General features: G+C 38.6%; 1 protein-coding gene across 1 annotated transcript in view; it reads left to right on the forward strand.

Annotated features, from left to right (window-relative positions):
* Positions 1 to 20,557, forward strand: part of LOC139760622 (HEAT repeat-containing protein 5B-like) — a 135,477-nt gene that overhangs the window by 47,960 nt on the left and 66,960 nt on the right. Inside the window, exons 12-20 of the mRNA XM_071684019.1 lie at positions 1,081 to 1,263; positions 4,678 to 4,845; positions 4,991 to 5,272; positions 6,962 to 7,151; positions 7,302 to 7,471; positions 10,137 to 10,272; positions 11,689 to 11,868; positions 17,666 to 17,896; positions 18,083 to 18,264. Coding sequence (XP_071540120.1) covers positions 1,081 to 1,263; positions 4,678 to 4,845; positions 4,991 to 5,272; positions 6,962 to 7,151; positions 7,302 to 7,471; positions 10,137 to 10,272; positions 11,689 to 11,868; positions 17,666 to 17,896; positions 18,083 to 18,264 — 1,722 coding nt within the window. The remainder of the gene's footprint in view (positions 1 to 1,080; positions 1,264 to 4,677; positions 4,846 to 4,990; positions 5,273 to 6,961; positions 7,152 to 7,301; positions 7,472 to 10,136; positions 10,273 to 11,688; positions 11,869 to 17,665; positions 17,897 to 18,082; positions 18,265 to 20,557) is intronic.

Genomic DNA, 20,557 nt, shown 5'->3' on the forward strand with positions numbered 1-20,557 from the left:
TACCCTTACATTACTTACTCGATCAAACCATCTCACACCACATATTGTCCTCAAACATCTCATTTCCAGCACATCCACCCTCCTGTGCACAACTCTGTCCATAGCCCATGCCTCGCAACCATACAACATTGTTGGAACCACTATTCCTTCAAACATACCCATTTTTGCTTTCCGAGATAATGTTCTCGACTTCCACACATTCTTCAAGGCTCCCAGGATTTTCACCCCCTCCCCCACCTTATGATTCACTTCCGCTTCCATGGTTCCATCCGCTGCCAGATCCACTCCCAGGTATCTAAAACACTTTACTTCCTCCAGTTTTTCTCCATTCAAACTTACCTCCCGATTGACTTGACCCTAAACCCTACTGTACCTAATAACCTTGCTCTTATTCACATTTACTCTTAACTTTCTTCTTTCACACACTTTACCAAACTCAGTCACCAGCTTCTGCAGTTTCTCACATGAATCAGCCACCAGCGCTGTATCATCAGCGAACAACAACTGACTCACTTCCCAAGCTCTCTCATCCCCAACAGACTTCATACTTGCCCCTCTTTCCAAAACTCTTGCATTCACCTCCCTAACAACCCCATCCATAAACAAATTAATTAACCATGGAGACATCACACACCCCTGCTGCAAACCTACATTCACTGAGAACCAATCACTTTCCTCTCTTTCTACACGTACACATGCCTTACATCCTCGATGAAAACTTTTCACTGCTTCTAACAACTTGCCTCCCACACCATATATTCTTAGTACCTTCCACAGAGCATCTCTATCAACTCTCTCATATGCCTGTTTTCTTTTCATCTGGAAACATTCTTGGCCTTTTTATGTGCAGAATGTTTCCAATTTATTGTCTGAGAACCAACTCCAGTTTAGAGCATTGCTTGTGTAGAAAAATCAATTTTGATTGACATGACGTGATTAAAGTTGCATTTTTGAGGATTGTATTTCCAATGTTAATCAAGGACGTTCTGTCTTCAGAAACAAATTTAAGATAATGAACAAAAAACATGTCAATAACCATTTGATATCAAATCCTAATGATGAGGTATTTCTCCAAAACAGCTGCAACCAAATAGTGCCAGTGGTTCTGGAGCTCTTGAGCATGACCCAACATTCCTGTACCGACCACTTCCTGAAGGGGAAACCATTGCTGGCCCCTTGCCTCTAGGAGTTGCTGTCATTGATGCTTCAGTTGTGTTGTTTGGTCAGATGTTCCCTCTGGTAGCAAATAAACATAGACTTAAGGTGAGTGATTCATTGAAAAATAGTGTTTTGTAAGTTTTGTTAAGCTTTTTCAAAGGAATATCTTTTCTGCATTAGGCTTTAGTTTTTGCAGTTTTTGTAAAGGAATAGCTCAGTGTAACAGCTTATTGTTTAGTAGAGTGTGGGCAGCTGAAATTTATTTCTTTTGCTGTTAAATGTGAAATTAGGGGAATGGATGAATTAAGAACAGAAAATGAGACATGATGTGAAAGATGTGGTCAGTAATGTAAGGGAAGAGGTGTTTTTTTAAGGTGGTATGGATATGAGAAACATGTACATAATTTGTCTCATTTGTGGGTAAAACTTCCTTTTCACGTAACTCCTCTATAGAGGAACATTTTATGTTTTTTAGAGTTCATTCATTTACTGTACATTGCCAACAGCATGGGCTGTGCATTGTGATGTAGATGTGAAAAGCTAATAGTGAAGTCAGTGATGAAAATAGAATGAAAGGAGTAGTCTAGTGCTTGTGTATAGGAAAAGTAATATTTGCATTTCATACCAAATGGTGTTGATAAGATGCAGCATTGGTTTGTTTCCTGTTTAGTAGTGTACAGTATTTAGTTTACCTTAGCATGTGTCTGTAAATATCATAAGTGGTCATAACTTGTTTTTCCTGGGTACAGTTTTATAGGATATATGGTTAATTTGAAGGTAATGATGTTGAAAGAACATCAGCTGAATTTCCAATTTTGAATTGAACTTTGGCCAGGATACAATCCTGAACTATTACCTTGCATTTTAGCCAGCTTTCTTCAGTGTTGTGATTATGTTTACGATCTCTTTATGAGTGCAGGTCATCATGCTCAACAATCTTGGGTCAAAGACTTTTATTGTAGGTAATTTTTCATGTTATCAAGCCTTGGATTAATTACTTGTGTCCTTAAATTTCATAGTATTATCATCTTGTCTTTGTGTATATAGTTTTATAGGGTATTAGCAATGAAAGAAAATTTTTTTTAATAAGAAGGATATGACTGTGAGAGCTGACGTGGGTGTGCTGAAGCAGTTTAGATATATGAAGGTGATGAGTTAAGAGAGACTGGCTAAGAGGATATATGTTTCAAAAACAGAGGGAACAAGGGGGAAGTACCTATCTACCTATGAATACCTAGGTTAAGGCTTTACCAAAATGGCTGGGCTTGTGTGTACCACTCACCATATGTTATGCTTGTTGAGTTTCAATATTTCTCTGCCACATCATCTCTGGAATGATTATTTCTTCAAGATTCATCAGGAATTGATTTCATCTATGAGTTCAGCTGCCTCTCCTTTTTTTTTTACATGTCTGTTTATTATTTCTTGTGTTTTTTTCATACACATACACCATTTCCCACATTAGTGAGCTAGCATGAAGAACAGAGGACTGAGCCTTAGAGAGAATATCCTCAGTTAGCCCCCTTCTCTGGTCCTTCTTTTGGAAAATCAAAAATAGGAGGAAGGATTTCCAACCCCCTACTCCCTCCTCTTTAAGTTGCTTTCTATGTCAAGCAGTGATTTGGACTGATATTTTTTTTACATTTTTTAGGTTAAAGGTGGACGGCACATCATTTACATTTTACCAGCATAGGATACTTGGAGAGAGAGGGCTTTTTATGTGGTATTGTGGACCTGGAGAAATTGTATGTGTATCTGGGTGGGTTGGGCCATTCTTTTGTCTGTTTCCTTGCGCTACCTCGCTGGCGCAGATGACAGCGATTAAGTATAATAAAAAAATAATAATGGCTGACAGAGATATCATATGGTATTGCTATGAATTTATGGCCTGAGAGGGAAGCTGCTAAATGGAATGAGTTTTATTTAGAGAGTAAAGCATGTATGTGAATAGGATAGGAGGAGGTTATGTGGTTCCAAGTTAAGGTTGGTCTTTTATAAGGGTGTGTTATGTCACCATGGTTCTTGAATCTGTACAGGAAATGTTATAGCCCCTTATACTTTAATAACAAGATAACTGAAATTTTAAGATTGTATTCCCTTTTTGTATCTAATTGATAAAGCTTACCAAATGAAAGACTATATACTGTATGTAATGAACCAATTTATTAACAACCTATGTAAGATTGACCCATTGTGACCTCTGTAATTCTTTTGTGCTACCACTTATAGGATGAGCATGGGATGGTCAGTGAATATGCTAAGGATTCTGGTGCAAGTCTAAAAAAAAATCATGCATGGTGAGGGAGATGCAGATGCTAGGGGTGGGGATTCTGGGAGTTGAGCCATTTGCTGTTTGCAGATGAAATGCCTCTGGTGGGAAACTCAGAAGAGAAAGTGCAGAGGTTGGTGTCTGAGTTTGGCAGAGTGTGTTAAAGGAGGAAGTTGAGTGACAATGTGAATAAAGATATGGTCAGCAGGTTCAGTGTTGAGGGGGTACAGGTTGGTCTGAACTTCAGTTTGAATGGAGAGAGCCTAAAGGAAATGGAGTGCTTTATATACCTGGGAGCGGACAAGGCAGGGTGTGGAATCGTGAGAGCTGAAGTGAACTGTGGAGTGGGAGAGGGAGCTAAGGTCCAGGATTCAGTGAGAAGTGTGTGGAAGGAGAGATCAGTATCTTTTCTTCAGTGGCAAAGATGGGTATATTTGATGGTATAGTAGTCGACAGTGCTGTATAGTTCCTAATCTTGGGCTCTAAATGAAAAAGAATTGAAGAATGTTGATATATTGGAAATGAAATCCTTAAGGACAACATGTGAGGAGATTTGATTGTGTAAGAAGTGCCAATATGAGAGAAGTTTGGTAATGATTGGAGTATGATTATGAGAGCTGAACAGGGTATGCTGAAGTTGACTGAAAATATGGGGAGGATGAGCAAATAGAGATAATATTCTTGTGGGAAGTGGAAGGAACAAGGGGGAGTGGGATGTCCAAAAGATGGAAGAATGGAGGGAAAGATGCCTTGAGTTATTGATTCCAGAAAATTCAGGAGGATGAGAGGTGTTCATGAGGAAAAGAGAATTGGGATGATATGGTGTGCATCTGTCAACATGTCAGGAGGCTGAACCAAAACATATTGGGTGGTAATGGGTCACCATGGAATATTCCATGGGGCTTGGCTTTGGATGGGTGTTTTGGTTTCAATGCAGTATACATGACAGCTAAAGGGTGAATGTGAGTAAATGGGGCCATTCTTTGTCTTTTCCTGGCACTACCTTGCTGATGCAGGAAAGAGCAAACAAGTACAAATAAATTTACTTTTATCTACCTTCCCCTTTTATCTTGCCTTTACATTCTTAACACTCCTGTTCTCGCCTTTCTCAAGAAGAGTACTCTGCCCTTAGCCTCCTCTAACTTGTGTTTTTCTTCTCTGAATTCTGATCCAAGTCCTTATCACTATCCATGCTTTTTAGTTGCTGCCTCCTGCACAGGTTATCTGATTATATCTTTTCTTTTTCCCAGATGTTAAACTTATTTGGGGATATGATTCGAGCAGCAAAGAGTCAGCGTCAAGAAGCTGTGCAGATGAACATCTTCACTGCTGTTTTAAGTGCCCTGAAGGTATTGAGTGACAATAAGGCATCCTTTGGCCAAGATGATGTGAAAAAAGCTGCAACAGCTCTTCTCTTGGTTGGTATTATAAATACTACAGGTATTTTTAAAGTTGTTATGTCAAGTGTACAAATTGTGATGCATGTTGTGATAGACATTATCTTATTTTAAACTGTTAATGATGTTGATGTTTAATTGATTAAAGGAATTGTGTATCTTATAGGGAGGCCTAACACACCCCAATTCAACACTACGTTGTGCATCAGGTGAAGCTATTGGTCGCATGGCCCAGGTAGTAGGAGACCCACGATTTGTTGCAGAGATGGCACAAAATAGTTTTGACAAGCTGAAGAGTGCACGGGATGCTGTAAGCCGTACAGGTCACTCCTTAGCATTGGGTTGTTTGCATCGCTATGTTGGAGGTATGGGTTCTGGTCAACATCTGAGTACCTCCATCAGTATTCTTCTGGCATTAGCAAAGGACACAACCTCTCCTGTTGTTCAGGTAAAATACTCATATTCTCATTTGCCTTTGTTTTCACATAAATATTTGATTCACTCTCAGAACTGGCAGCTAGTAGAATGATGAGCTTCTCCCAGCTTCTTGACTTTTTATATTTTATTTTGTAATTTGAGGTGTTTGATGGATAAATATATGTCCTTATTTCTTCCCATATATTCCTTGCATGTCATAGGAGATGACTAAAGGGGGCAGAACCCTGAGGGTAGGGGAGAAAGAATACTTCCCATGTATTCCCTGCATGTTGTAGAAAATTATTAAAGGTGTAAGGAAGAGATCACCAGACTGATATGGTTGAAAATTGAAATGGATTGCAAGATGTGGGAGATTATTTGTGCTTTTGCCCCTGGGAATGAAAGGACTTAGGAAGTGAGCTGAGTAAATGTGTCTGTAGTTTTGATGCAAAGGATTGTATATTATTGATGGATGATTCCAGTGCTTTTAGCAGCTGTCCTCCTACACCATATGTTTGGAACACCTTCAACAGAGCATTTCCATTGGCCATGTCATACGCTTTCTCCAGATCCATAAAAGACACATTCAGGTCCTTTTGTTACTCTTTCTTTCACACACTCTTCAAAGCAAACACCTGATCCACACCTCCTCTACCACCCCAGAGGCCACATTGTTCATCCATGATCTGATAGTCTGTTCCTTTCACCACCCTATCAGTCACCACCCTCACCTTCAACTTAGCAACTACACTCAACAAATTCATGCCTCCATTATTTGAATATTCATTTTTGTTCCTCTCAACTTTATACAAACATTCTGCCAATCCTCAGGGACCTTGCCATGACCATACAATCGGCAAACAACAACTGACTTGCTTCCCAAGCCCTCTCATCCCCAACAAACTGCATACTCACCCCTCTCTCCAAAACTCTTGCATATACCCCCCTAACCACCCCATCCACAAATAAATCAAACAATCTTGGAGACATAACACACCCTTGCTACAGACCAACCTTCAGTGGTTACCAATCACTCTCTTCTTTTCCCACTCATGCACAAGCCTTACACACTAGATGAAATATTATTACTGATTCTAACAACTTTCCTCCTACACCATGTCTTCTTAAAACCTTCCACAAAGCATTTTCTATGAACCCTATGATATTCCTTCCCCAGATCCATAAATGCCACATACAAATCCATCTGTTTTTCTAAGTATTTCTCACACATTCTTGAAAGCATACTTATATTACATACATACATACCTACCTGCCTGCTCATGCTTGAGGTTATACTAGAACGAAAAGTCACCTTTGGGAAGGCTGTATATTTGGGAATAGTCTTGTTAAGGATTGTCTCACTTAAAAGGAGTCTATTTTCCTTCTACTAGAAGTAGTGCAGACTTGGGCAGTAGGAACCTATTTATAAGGGACTTGGGTAACATTTATACTCTGACAGAATTTTGAATAAAGAATAAATGTACATACCTGGTAACTTTTCCTTGGAATATTTTATACATATGCGCTACCTCGCAAACGCGGGAGACAGCGACAAAGCAAAATGAAATAAATAAATATGCTTGAAGTCTGTGTTAGCTGAAATGGTTACCTTTTTTTTTTTTTTTCTTTTTACTGATGTGTTTTTCCAGTTTGAATCATGCACTACCACCACCATCCTGCTTCTCCTCCTCCCATCATTAATAACTTAACTCTTAACCAGGTTTGGGCCCTTCATGCATTATCCCTTATTGCTGATTCTGGAGGTCCAATGTTTCGCTCATATGTGGAGCCCTCATTAGCTTTGCTTCTGGAGCTTTTGCTGTCCGTTCCCCTTCACACAGCAGAGGTGCATCAGTGTATTGGGAAGTGTCTCCAAGCTCTCATTACAACTGTTGGTCCAGAACTGCAAGGTAAATTACTTTTTCTGTTTATTATATGTCTGTTAGGGAAGGCAAGCATGGCATTCCCAAATGCTTTATCTTCTTAGTCTGTCATATTTATACGACCCTGTCAAGAACTTGTATATTTTTTGGAATGACATTTTGCTTTCCCTTTTTCAGGTACAAACAGTAGTGTGGTCATGGTTAGGTGGTCTCTTTTGTGTGGATGTGGGCTGGTACAGGAACATCCTGATCCATTAGTTCAAGCTGAAGCTATCACATGTCTGCAGCAGATGCACATGTTTGCCCCAAGACATGTTAACCTTTCCTCCCTTGTACCTATGCTGGTGGTGAGTTGCCCTCTTGTTATTAAACTATTGTATGATTGATCATAACCTATAATAAGGAACTTATGTTGTTTTGTTGAGATCACTTTGATTGTTGATATTCGTAATTTTTATGGATATTCTCTTTGAGAATTAGCATTACTTGTCAATACAGTTTGTATTGATGGGAGTAATGCTAATTCAGTTATTAAGTATAACTCCTTTAACTCAGATAATACAATTGAATCTTCTGTTTGTAAATACACAAAGAACTGTAACATTAATATTATTTGTCTTAGGCAAAATTTGTAAGCAGTTCCCTTTCCTGACTACAAAGTAAAATTATATGAAAGGCATGATGCCAGATCCAAACACTACCAACCTGAACACCATCATCTGGTAATGTTTGTTTACCAATGGCATCTCAGCTACATCTCTTCTTTGCATATCGACTGACTGTTCTACATCTTTTATCTCATTCTTGTGTCTCCCCTGATGTTCATTACACAAAAGTGCACTTGGGAACTTATCATTTTTCATTTTCCTCGTGGTTATCAGCAAAGGAGGTCAAGAGAAAGGTGTAAGGGTGGAAAAAGAGGGCAAATGAGAGTTGGGGTGAGAGTATCATTAAACTTTAGGGAGAATAGAATGATGTTTTGGTAGGAGGTAAGTAACGTGTGTAAGACAAGAGAACAAATGGGAACGTCGGTGAAGGGGGAAATGGAGAAGTGATAACAAGTAGTGATGAAGTGAGGAGATGGAGTATTTTGAAAATTTGTTGAATGTGTTTGATTATACAGTGGCAGATATAAGGTGTTTTGATCGAGGTGGTGTGCGAAGTGAGAGGATCAGGGAGAATGGTTTGGTTAAGAGAAAAGAGGTAGTGAAAGCTTTGTGGAAGATGAAATTTGGCAAGGCGGTGGGTTTGGACGGTATTACAGTACATTCTATTAAGAAAGGGGTGACTGTGTTGTTGATTGGATAGTAAGGATATTCAGTGTATGTATGGATTCTTATGAAGTGCTTGAGGATTGGTGGAATGCATGGATAGTGCCATTGTACAGAGGCAAAGGAGATAAAGATGATTTTTCAGACTATTGCGGCATAAGTTTGCTGAGTATTCCTGGGAAATTATATGGGAAAGTATTGATTGAGAGGGTGAAGGCATGTACAGAGCATCAGATTGGGGAAGAGCAATGTGGTTTCAGAAATGGTAGAGGTTGTGTGGATGAGGTGTTTGCTTTAAAGAATGTGTTCCTTGGTGGAGTCCTTCGACAGCACGTCAACCCTGGTACACCACATCGTTCCAGTTCACTCTATTCCTTGCACGCCTCTCACTCTCTCGCATGTTCAGGCTCCGATCACTCAAAATCTTTTTCACTCCATCCATCCACATTCAATTTGGTCTCCTGCTTCTCATTGTTCCCTCCACCTCTGACACACATGTCCTCTCTGTCAATCTTTCCTCACTCATTCTCTCACTCTGTCCAAACCATTTCATCACACCCTCTTCTGCTCTCTCAACCACATTCTTTTAATTACCACACATCTCTCTTACCCTTTCATTGCTTACTCAATCAAACCATCTCACACCACATATTGTCCTCAAGCATTTCATTTCCAACACATCCACCCTCCTCTGTACAACCCTATCTATAGTCTGTGCCGTGCAACCATATAATATTGTTGGAACTACTATTTCCTCAAACATACTCATTTTTGTTCTCCATGATAATGTTCTCTATTTCCACACCTTCATCGCTCCCAGAACCTTCGCCCCCTCCTCCACCCTATGACACACTTCCACTTCCATGGTTCTGTTTGCTTCTAAGTCCACTCCCAGATACTTAAAACACTTCACTTCCTCCAATTTTTCATTTTTCTCCATTCAAACTCACATTCCAACTAACTTGTCCCTCAACCCTACTGAACCTATTAACCTTGCTCTTCTTCACATTCACACTCAACTTTTCCTTTTACACACTTTTCCAAACTCAGTCACCAAATTCTGTAGTTTCTCACTCGAATCATCCACCATTGCTGTATCATCAGCGAACAGTGATATGGTCTTGATTAGGGCCTCAGTTGCCCATGCCGTCCTAGCTAACAAAAAATGATATACATAGGTGATTAGGGGTGATAGTGAGTAGGCATTATTGGATTATTTCCTATTTGATAGGTATGCTGAAGAGAGACTTATGGATGTGATATGTTGTAAGGGGTAGCTGGTTGGATGTCTGATCACATCTTAGGGGAGTTGAGGGTAAGAAATTTTAGATGCTCTTGAAAAAGGGGAAATTATATGGTTGGATAGAGTATGGTGAATGTGAGTTAGCATAGAAAAGAGGCTCATGTGGAGAGATGTTTTGGCTGTGCATAGGGGGTCTGGATTGGTACATTATATATGACAGCTAGTGAGTAGACGTAAATGAACGAGCCCATTCTCTATCTGCTCTTAGAGCTAGGTTACAATTCAGGAAACTGTAAACAAGTAAAAAAACTAATGGTAAAGATAATGATAAAGATTATGATAATGAAATTGGACATGGTGATGATGAAAACATGAAAGGCAAGAGTGCAAAGAATGACAACAAAAGTACTGAACATCAACTGCTTTGTTGACAGTTTATGATTGAATGAGATATGAATTCATTGTACCCAAATGTTTCATTTTCCTCTCATTAAACAGAGAAAGTTGAGTTGTGATCATCTGTTACTCCGCCGTGCTGCGGTATCGTGTCTTAGGCAGTTGTCACAACGTGAAGCTTGGGAGGTGTGTGAACATGCCCTTAGCCTTGCACAAGGGAGTGAGGAACAGGAGCAGGGTAAGTTTCATATAGTGGCATTAAATGATTCATTGTTTTTAGCCTCGGTTAATGTAGGTATGTAATGAAATTGGCATAGTTCTTTGCTTGTGGATGTGGATCTGGTGCAGTTCTGGAGGTGGTAAATAGATTTTTTAACCTTTAAACAGTGGACATAATCCAGAAATTCCATCTGGCATTGTGCAGAAAAGAAAATCCTCTATGAATTGACAGAGTAGCATTCAAAAGTAAATGAGAATGCATAGAAAGTTATAACACAGTACTTCCTTTGTAGAAGGGTTGTGAATGGTGTGCTTGACAATTCCAAATACAACAAAAAGACATGGAGATGATGTTTTTTGTTTTTGTTGGTCTTGTTTCTTTATACTGAATACACAACTCAAATTTTATAGACAAACACCATGTTGTTGGGGAATAACATGTATGTAAATTGAAATTTTCCACCTTTGATTTTACAAATGAGCTCTTTACTTATCATCTGTCACTGAAGTCCTCCATCACTTCAGGATCGTATGAAGAGGAAATTAGACACACTTGTTACATGATTTTTTCCACAAGCACAAGTTTTTGATAACATCTCCCTTTGCAAGCCTCCCTCCTTGTGTAAATCCAGTAAGAACACCCTTGATGAGTTCACTTATTTCTTCACATTTCTCTTTTTTCTCTCTCTTCCCTCACCTTCTTATATATATCATGAGTTCCTCCTAATAACTTAGGTCATCTGACACTACTTTTTTCAGTAGGATCACCACTTACAACATTGGAGTGAATGGCTGTGCATTTACAATGATGGTTTTAGGGGTACTGAGGGTTGCAGAAATTTTCCCTGGTTGCAGGTTTTTGCCCTTCACCTTCATGGTGATGAGAGAGTCTTTAATAGGCTTTAATAGGCTACTAATTGTATGATAAGTTAGCTGGATATGTAAACAGAGGCATGAAAAGTCAGCTTATCAATTGATGTCAGCTGCTGTTTCCTAAGAGAACATCATTTGATGTCAGCCACTATTTAAGGGTTAAGGATTGTTGGATGCGTATGATTTTAAGTAAAGGTCAGAAAGTTTCATTTCTGTGTGTTTCCAGAAGCTAATGTATCATAGACTAATAGGATAAGTTTAATTGTTTTTGTGATAATTACCATGGAGATGGATTTTTCTGACTTGCCATGTATGTGATGAAAAATGTTACAGCAGTTTTGTAGTTTTTTTTTATTCATTCTCTTAAGCGAATGTTTTTTGCCTTGATGTTATTAATTATGGCTACTGCTGAGATGTTTATTGACCAAAATGTACAGGTTACATTTGATGATTTCAGTGTGTAAATGTGCATGTTGGATCAGGATACTTCAGATGTAGGGATGCATTTCAAGTCCTTCACTTAAATTTTGCATGTAATGGGCAAAAAATTTTTCTTCACCAGTGTTGACTATGACAGAGACAGGACTCCCTGGCTTATTATTTGGCCTTCTAGATACTGAGACAGATTGTGTCTTGGTAAGACATGTACACCATACATTAACATCAATGTTACAAGCTCTGGCTACCTCCCACCTTAACTTGTGGCTTACCCTGTGTCAAGAAGTTCTCACCAGTGCATCAGGTAAGTGGTGGATAAAGCTACACAGAAAGGTAGGATAATACTGATTGTGGCTACTCTTATATTTCATTCATTTTATCCTTTGTATGATCTTAGATTTATATTTTTTTCTTTCTTTTAAACTATCCGCCATTTCCCGCTGTTTTTAATTTTCTGAAAGAAGGAATTGAGAAGGGTGCCAAGTGAGCATATTTCCTTTATGGTTCAGTTCTCTGTTCTTAACGCTACCCTGCTGATGTGGGAAATGACAAATACGTATGTATGTATGTATGCTTGGATATATCTGTGTATGAATAATGGACAGTGAGAACATTTCTGCACTGTGTGCTTTGTTTCTTCAAAATTTCCTCTAAAGAAATATTTATTGCCCTCTCTTGTCAGTAAGGAGGGTGGAGGCTGAACTTGCAGCCCAGTGATGGAAATCCATCAGAATTAATCATGTCAGTAGTTTAAATGAATGAGACTTGGGAAAATGTCTAGTTGTTAGTTTTGAAACTGTCTTGAAGAAGAGTGACTACCTCAATTTTTTTAATTGTATTGCTCATGCCCAAAAAAAGCACTTGAACTTTGAACTTGTTAGAATTACAAGAACAGCATGAACAGTCATCTGCATGTAGTGATTGTAAGATTTTTTTTTATATGTAGTGTTAGCTGGCTTAGTATGGTAGGGAAACTATAAATCAGGGTGAATCTTATATTTTGTATTTAGAGAGTAAGGTACTGGGTGAACATCAACTGTTAGTTCATTTTTTGCAATCCATTGCAAGGTTTCCATCCCTCCCATAAAAGTTTTTCACCACTTTAGGGAAAGGTCTAAAATGAAACAAGTAAGGAAACCCCCATTATACTAAATAGGGGAAGAGTGGTACATTAGAAGCTAAATTTCAATACATTCCAAATTTTTGCAAGCAATATTAACAATGAAATATTAACAAGAAACTTGAGAGTACATGTGACTAAGAGTAAGGTTATTAGGTTCTGCAGGGTTGAGGGACAAGTTAGTTGGGATGTAAGTTTGAATGGAGAAAAATTGGAGTTGAAGTGTTTTTGATATCTGGGAATGAACTTGGCAGTAAATGGAACCATGCAAGTGGAAGTGTCATAAGGTGGTGGGCAGGGGTGAAGATTCTGGAAGCGATGAAAAATGTATGGAAAGAGAAAATGTTATCTCAGAGAGCAAAAATGAGTATGTTTGAAGGAATAATAGTTCCTACAATGTCATATGGTTATGAGGCATGGGCTATAGATAGGGTTGAACAGAGGAGGGTGGATGTGTTGGAAATGGAATGTTTGAAGACATGTGGTGTGAGGTGGTTTGATCCAATGAGTAATGAAAGGGTAAGAGAGATGTATGGTAAAAAAAAAAGAGAATATGGTTGAGAGAGCAGAAGAGGGTGTGTTGAAATGGTTTGGACATATGAAGAGAATGAGTGAGGAAAGGTTGACAAAGAGGATGTATTTGTCAGAGATGGAGGAAACAAGGAGAAACAGTAAACTAAATTGTAAGTGGGAGAATGGAGTGAAAAAGATTTTGAGTGATCTGGGCCTGAATATGCAGGAGGGTGAAAGGCGTGCATGGAATAAAGTGAATTGGAACGATGTGGTATACTGGGGTTAACATACTGTCAATAAACTGAACCAGGGTATGTGAGGTGTCTAGGGTAAACCATGGAAAGGTCTGTGGGGCCTTGATGTGGATAAGGAGCTGCAGTTTTGTGTACATTACACATGATAGCTAGAGAATGAGTGTGAGTGGATGTGGCCTTTTTCATCTGTTACCTGCCGCTACCTTGCTGATGCAGGAGTGGCGATGCTGTTTCCTGTGGGGTGGGATGGCGCTGGAAATGAATGAAGACAAGCAAGTATGAGTATTTACATGTGTATATATGTGTATGTATTGCAAGAAGTCACAGTTTTGCATTTGATCTAGTATATGCATAAAGCCACAGGAAAATGAAACACAATAAGTTTCCAAGTGCATCTCCCTTGATGATGTGATCATGACACAAAAGTGTATTTGGGAATTAATTGTTTCATTTTTCTGTGGTTTTATGCATGTATGTGTATGTATATATATATATGTTGATATATGTATGTATTTATGTATATGTTGATATATGTTGATATATGTATGTATATGTACATGTATGTGGATGTATGTATTTATGTGTACAGATGTTCCTTGACGTGCTATGTGGTTACATTCTGAGAAACCCATCTTAAGTTGAAAAAATTTTAAGTTAAGTTGGATGGTATTGCAGTGGAATTTATTAAAAAATGGGGTGACTGTATTGCTGACTGGTTGGTAAGGTTATGTAATGTATGTATGATTCATGGTGAGGTGCGTGAGGATTGGCGGAATGCGTGCATAGTGCCATTGTATAAAGGCAAAGGGGATAAGAGTGAGTGCTCAAATTACAAAGGTATAAGTTTGTTGAGTATTCCTGGTAAATTATATGGGAGGGTATTGATTGAGAGGATGAAGGCATGTACAGAGCATCAGATTGGGGAAGAGCAGTGTGGTTTCAGAAGTGGTAGAGGATGTGTGGATCAGGTGTTTGCTTTGAAGAATGTGTGTGAGAAATACTTAGAAAAGCAAATGGATTTGTATGTAGCATATATGGATCTGGAGAAGCACATGATAGAGTTGATAGAGATGCTCTGTGGAAGGTACTAAGAATATATGGTGTGGGAGGCAAGTTGTTAGAAGCAGTGAAAAGTTTTTATCGAGGATGTAAGGCATGTGTACGTGTAGGAAGAGAGGAAAGTGATTGGTTCTCAGTGAATGTAGGTTTGCGGCTGGGGTGTGTGATGTCTCCATGGTTGTTTAATTTGTTTAAGGATGGGGTTGTTAGGGAGGTGAATGCTAGAGTTTTGGAAAGAGGGGCAAGTATGCAGTCAGTTGGGGATGAGAGAGCTTGGGAAGTGAGTCAGTTGTTGTTCGCTGATGATACAGCGCTGGTGGCTGATTCATGTGAGAAACTGCAGAAGCTGGTGACTGAGTTTGGTAAAGTTTGTGAAAGAAGAAAGTTAAGAGTAAATGTGAATACGAACAAGGTTATTAGGTACAGTAGGGTTGAGGGTCAAGTCAGTTGGGAGGTAAGTTTGAATGGAGAAAAACTGGAGGAAGTGAAGTGTTTTAGATATCTGGGAGTGGATCTGGCAGCGGATGGAACCATGGGAGCGGAAGTGAATCATAGGGTGGGGGAGGGGGTGAAAATCCTAGGAGCCTTGAAAAATGTGTGGAAGTCGAGAACATTATCTCGAAAGCAAAAATGGGTATGTTTGAAGGAATAGTGGTTCCAACAATGTTGTATGGTTGCGAGGCGTGGGCTATGGATAGAGTAGTGCGCAGGAGGGTGGATGTGCTGGAAATGAGATGTTTAAGGACAATATGTGGTGTGAGGTGGTTTGATCGAGTAAGTAATGTAAGGGTAAGAGAGATATGTGGAAATAAAAAGAGCGTGGTTGAGAGAGCAGAAGAGGGTGTTTTGAAATGGTTTGGGCACATGGAGAGAATGAGTGAGGAAAGATTGACCAAGAGGATATATGTGTCGGAGGTGGAGGGAACGAGGAGAAGTGGGAGACCAAATTGGAGGTGGAAAGATGGAGTGAAAAAGATTTTGTGTGATCGGGGCCTGAACATGCAGGAGGGTGAAAGGCGGGCAAGGAATAGAGTGAATTGGATCGATGTGGTATACCGGGGTCGACGTGCTGCCAATGGATTGAATCAGGGCATGTGAAGCGTCTGGGTTAAACCATGGAAAGTTGTGTGGGGCCTGGATGTGGAAAGGGAGCTGTGGTTTCGAGCATTATTGCATGACAGCTAGAGACTGAGTGTGAACGAATGGTGCCTTTGTTGTCTTTTCCTAGCACTACCTCGCACACATGAGGGGGGAGGGGGATGTTATTCCATGTGTGGCAAGGTGGCGATGGGAATGAATAAGGGCAGACAGTGTGAATTGATGCATGTGTATATATGTATATGTCTGTGTGTGTATATATTGTATACATTGAGATGTATGGGTATGTATATTTGCGTGTGTGGACGTGTGTGTATATACATGGTAGGCCATTTCTTTCGTCTGTTTCCTTGTGCTACCTCGCAAACGCGGGAGACAGCGACAAAGCAAAATAAATAAATAAATAAAATACTATACGTCTAACCCACTGAACATCATAGCTTAGCCTAGCATACCTTAAATGTTCTCAGAACACTTACATTAGCCTATAGTTGTGAAAATCATATAACACAAAGCCTCTTTTATAATGAAGTGTCGCATATCTCACAATCGTAAAGTTGAAAAATCGTGTCAAATCATCGTAAGTTGGGGGTCATATGTATATGAGTGGAATGGGTCTTTTTTCGTGCGTTTCCTGGGGCTAACAGGAAACAGGAAATGGCGATCAAGTATGATAATGGTTGTGCTGATAATTCCTTTCTGGTTGAACCAGCAATGGCTCCCACACCAGATTGTGAAGTACAGGGAATCTGGGGAACTTTCTTTTCACTGCTTTTCTTATTAGTTTAGAGAATAATGTCTATTAATCATGGAGTTTTTGTGCTTTTGTCATTTGGACTTTTAAGAATTATTGATAAAACAGAATTTGATCCTCTGAGGCCAATATGTGAATTAGTTGCATGAACCATTTCACTTTGGTAGTCTTTATATCTACTATACACCCAGTGTGTGGGAGATTCTCAAATATTTTAAGATATATAAGTTAATGTTGTCATTGGAACTGACTAGAAAATAATTTTATGAATATGTATCATGGTGAAAAATTGATCATATGTGTTACTTTCCCTGGAACTTGTGCTGCTTTATTGCCATGCTTATAAGGTATACCAGGAGTACAGACATATGTAGCGTGTGGTATTTTTGGAAATGTTTTTGTTACAAATATAATTACTGTTTTAGTCACTGATAGTTGAAATTTTGTAAGAGTTTCTCAGCTTCATAAATATTTCATAGCAGGATAGTACAAATCTCATAATGGCTTCCTTGACAGATATTCATATATTTAAAAGTGTATGGAAATATTTCAGGCTGTAGCATCTGTTAACAGTGTGTGGGAAGCCACCACAAGCATTAATGGTTGTAAATTTTTCCTCAAGTCAGAGATGACAGATTCAAAACTTTTGATCATATATTCCCCAGCAGTTATTTAAAATTTAATACTATGATGTGTACAGTCCAGCCAGTCATTGGATTAAGGAAATTTACATTAAACTATCTTTGCATAATTTGGTTTTAGCACTGATATGGGAGACCTTTTCCTTTAAAAACTCTCTCACTGATTTCAACCATTGTGAAGAATGTACCATATGTTTTGTATTAGAGATGATAGGATGTATATTGATGATTCTTTGATACTAATTAAATGGGATGATTATGTGCACTCACATAGCTTGAAGACTGAGATTGGCTGTGATACAGTATCTCGGAATTATTCAGGTTTTTGGAAACACTTTACAGGGTATTATTACAGCTCAGTAACATGCTTTTTACATGCTTAAAGTTAACTTTATGATTACATTTTTTTTGTCATTTGAGGTGATTAGTTGTATATCATCAGGTTTGTAATGCAAGTTGCATTGAATGAAATTATTTGCACTCATGGAATATGAAGGTTAAAACTGTGTACATTACACATGCTACACTATTGTATAGTAGAATTATTCAACATTTTTGGAAGCATACTACAGGGAATTGTTATTAAGTGCATAGGGCTTCATTATGTGGGAGTGTTTGAGAAAATTCTTGTTAGAATTTTAATTCTCTTGTTGCCTTCTCAGAGAGTGGAACAAATGAAGGCAGCGGTGAGGTTGGTGAAGAAGGTGCTGATGATGACATGGTTCAGATCCACACTGGAGGGGAGCCTGACCCTCATCCCAGTATACCTCCCCGTTGGACCACCCGTGTGTTTGCTGCTCAGTGTATTGCCAGAATTATTCAGGAGTGTGAAAATAATCGTGCTCATTTTGATTTGGCTCTTGCTAGAGAAATGCAGACTACAAAAATGAAAGGTGATTTTTTGTTTGTTTGTTTGTTTTATTATTATTCAAAGCAAAAGGACGTTGATCACGCCAAATAAATTCATCTCTTTTGTCATGGTTTGTACAGTTCAGGACTTTTTACTGTAGAATTGTCATTTAGGAAGCACGTTATGATAATAAGAGTAGAAGATGAATTGCCTTCTTTCACACTTTCAGGAGACTATTTGGTGCTGCACTTAAGTGAAGTGGTGCGTATGGGCTTTATGGGAGCAACCAGCGACAGTGATGAATTGCGGCTGGAAGGTCTCCATATCCTCCACTTAGTTATAGAAAAATTTGCCCATATTCCTGAGCCAGAATTTCCTGGTCATGTAATACTTGAACAGTATCAAGCTCAGGTAAGATGACATTAGTCCACTAACTCAAAGGCCAAGCCATTGCACCATAGAATTCCAGTAGTCTTTATTCCATAATCACTCACATTCCTATCCTAAGCCTTGCCAGCTATCTTAAGAGAGTGATTCATATGTTGATTTGATTCATTCATCCAGTCATCAGTTACAAAGCCTCTCTTTCATGTTGTCATACTCCCTCTCTAAACCCATTCAACTGTAGCTTTTTCTCAACTCATCAGCATCTTATTTCTCACCATATCTATTTTATTTTTTTATTACGCTTTGTTGCTGTCTCCCGCATTAGCGAGGTAGCACAAGGAAACAGACGAAAGTGTGGTGGCATTCACAAAGCATCAGAGTGGGAAAGAATATTGCAGTTTCAAGAGTAGTAGAGGATGTGTGGATCAGGTGTTTGCTTTGAATAATGTGTGTGAGGTATACTGTTTCTTTAGAGAAACAAGGAATATGTATGTGGCATTTATCAATCTAGAGAAAGCATATGAAGTGTTTTTATCAAGAGAGTAAGGTAGAAAAGATGATGTGTGGTTCCAGGTGAAGGTGGGTCAGTGCTTAGGGTGTGTTATGTCACCATGGCTTTTCGATTTGGTTATGGATGGGTTAGTATGGAGTTGAATGAAAGGGTCTTGGAGAGAGGAGCAGGTATGCTGTTTTGGGGGATGGGAGTGCCTGGGAAGTGAGTCTGTTTTTGTTTGCTGATTATATGGAACTCATGGCAGATTCAGGTGAGAAACTGCTGAAGCTAGTGTCGGTTTGGGAGAGTGTGTAAATGGAGAAAGTTGAGAATTTATGTTAATTAAAGTAAGGTTATTAGGTTTTGCAATGAAAAGAGACAGGTTATTCAGAGTGAGAGTTTGAATGGAAAGAACTTGGAGGAAGTGGAGTGTTTTAGATACCTGGTAGTGGATATAGCAGCATATGGAACAAAAGTCAAGGGAAATCATCCTTACTCCTAACAGTTTATTGGTTTGTCCTCATCTTGAATATTGTGTTCAGTTTTGGTCTCCCTGAACTCAAAAATGACAGATGAAATGGTGAGAGTACAGTGTCAAGCAACCAAGATGATTTTTGGGCTGAGAAATAAGTTCTGTGAGAGCTGATTAAATGACTTGAATGTGTTTAGAAAAGACAAGGTTAAAGGGTGATCTAATACAAGTATTCAAAATTATCAAAGACTTTGATGATATTGATCTCTCAATCCACTGAAGACTTGATTCATCTGATTTCACTCATAGTAATGGATGAAAACTCATGGGCAAATATTTCACCTTGAATGAGGTAAAGTACTTTTTCAATGGGATTGTTAACTTATGGAATTATTTGCCAATTAGAATGTTTGAAAGTAGTACTATAAATACATTTAAAAATAAACTTGATAGATATTTCACTTCAAGTTCGTGAATTACATTATTTGCACCTCCTTAGTCACATTGAAAATTTGCAGGTTATTCTTTTTGAATTATCTGTATACCTTTTAACTTTTACCTTACTAATCTGTGAGTTTCTGATGTCTTCCACTATCACAAACAGCCTCAAAAGGACTCAGTGATCTGTTGTTGTTTGAATTCCTTTGTATTCTTTGTATGGGTGGCATACTGATATTGATGACAGCTAATGGTTTAAACAGCACACATCTGAACTACTGTGTGCGGCAAATTGCATTTTTTTTTCTTCAAATATTTGTGAATATTCATCCTTACAGAACACCCCCTATAAAGCTTTAAAGTTGCTAATCAAGTTTTGTCATGGGTGGACAAAAATTGTATAAAGAGTTAAGGAACAAATCCATTGGTAGAAATTATTTTATAGAAAGTACATCCTACTTGTATATCCAAGTAGCCCATACATTTGTATTATGGTAGTCCTTTCACAGTCATTTGATTTATTTTTCAATCAGTTCTTGTTAAAAGGAGGAAAGAGCTGATTAGATATTGCTGGATTATATATATATATATATATATATATCTTTTCTTTCTTTCAAACTATTCGCCATTTCCCGCATTAGCGAGGTAGCGTTAAGAACAGAGGACTGGGCCTTGAGGGAATACCCTCACCTGGCCCAATTCTCTGTTCCTTCTTTTGAAAAAAAAAAAAAAAAAAACGAGAGGGGAGGATTTCCAGCCCCCTGCTCCCTCCCCTTTTAGTCGCCTTCTACGACACGCAGGGAATACGTGGGAAGTATTCTTTCTCCCCTATCCCCTATATATATATATATATATATATATATATATATATATTTTGTCTGGGGGCATACATATTGATGAATGCTCTGGTTTAG

This window comes from Panulirus ornatus, chromosome 3 (genome assembly GCF_036320965.1).
Source record: "Panulirus ornatus isolate Po-2019 chromosome 3, ASM3632096v1, whole genome shotgun sequence".
NCBI classification, from domain to species: Eukaryota; Metazoa; Arthropoda; class Malacostraca; order Decapoda; family Palinuridae; genus Panulirus; species Panulirus ornatus.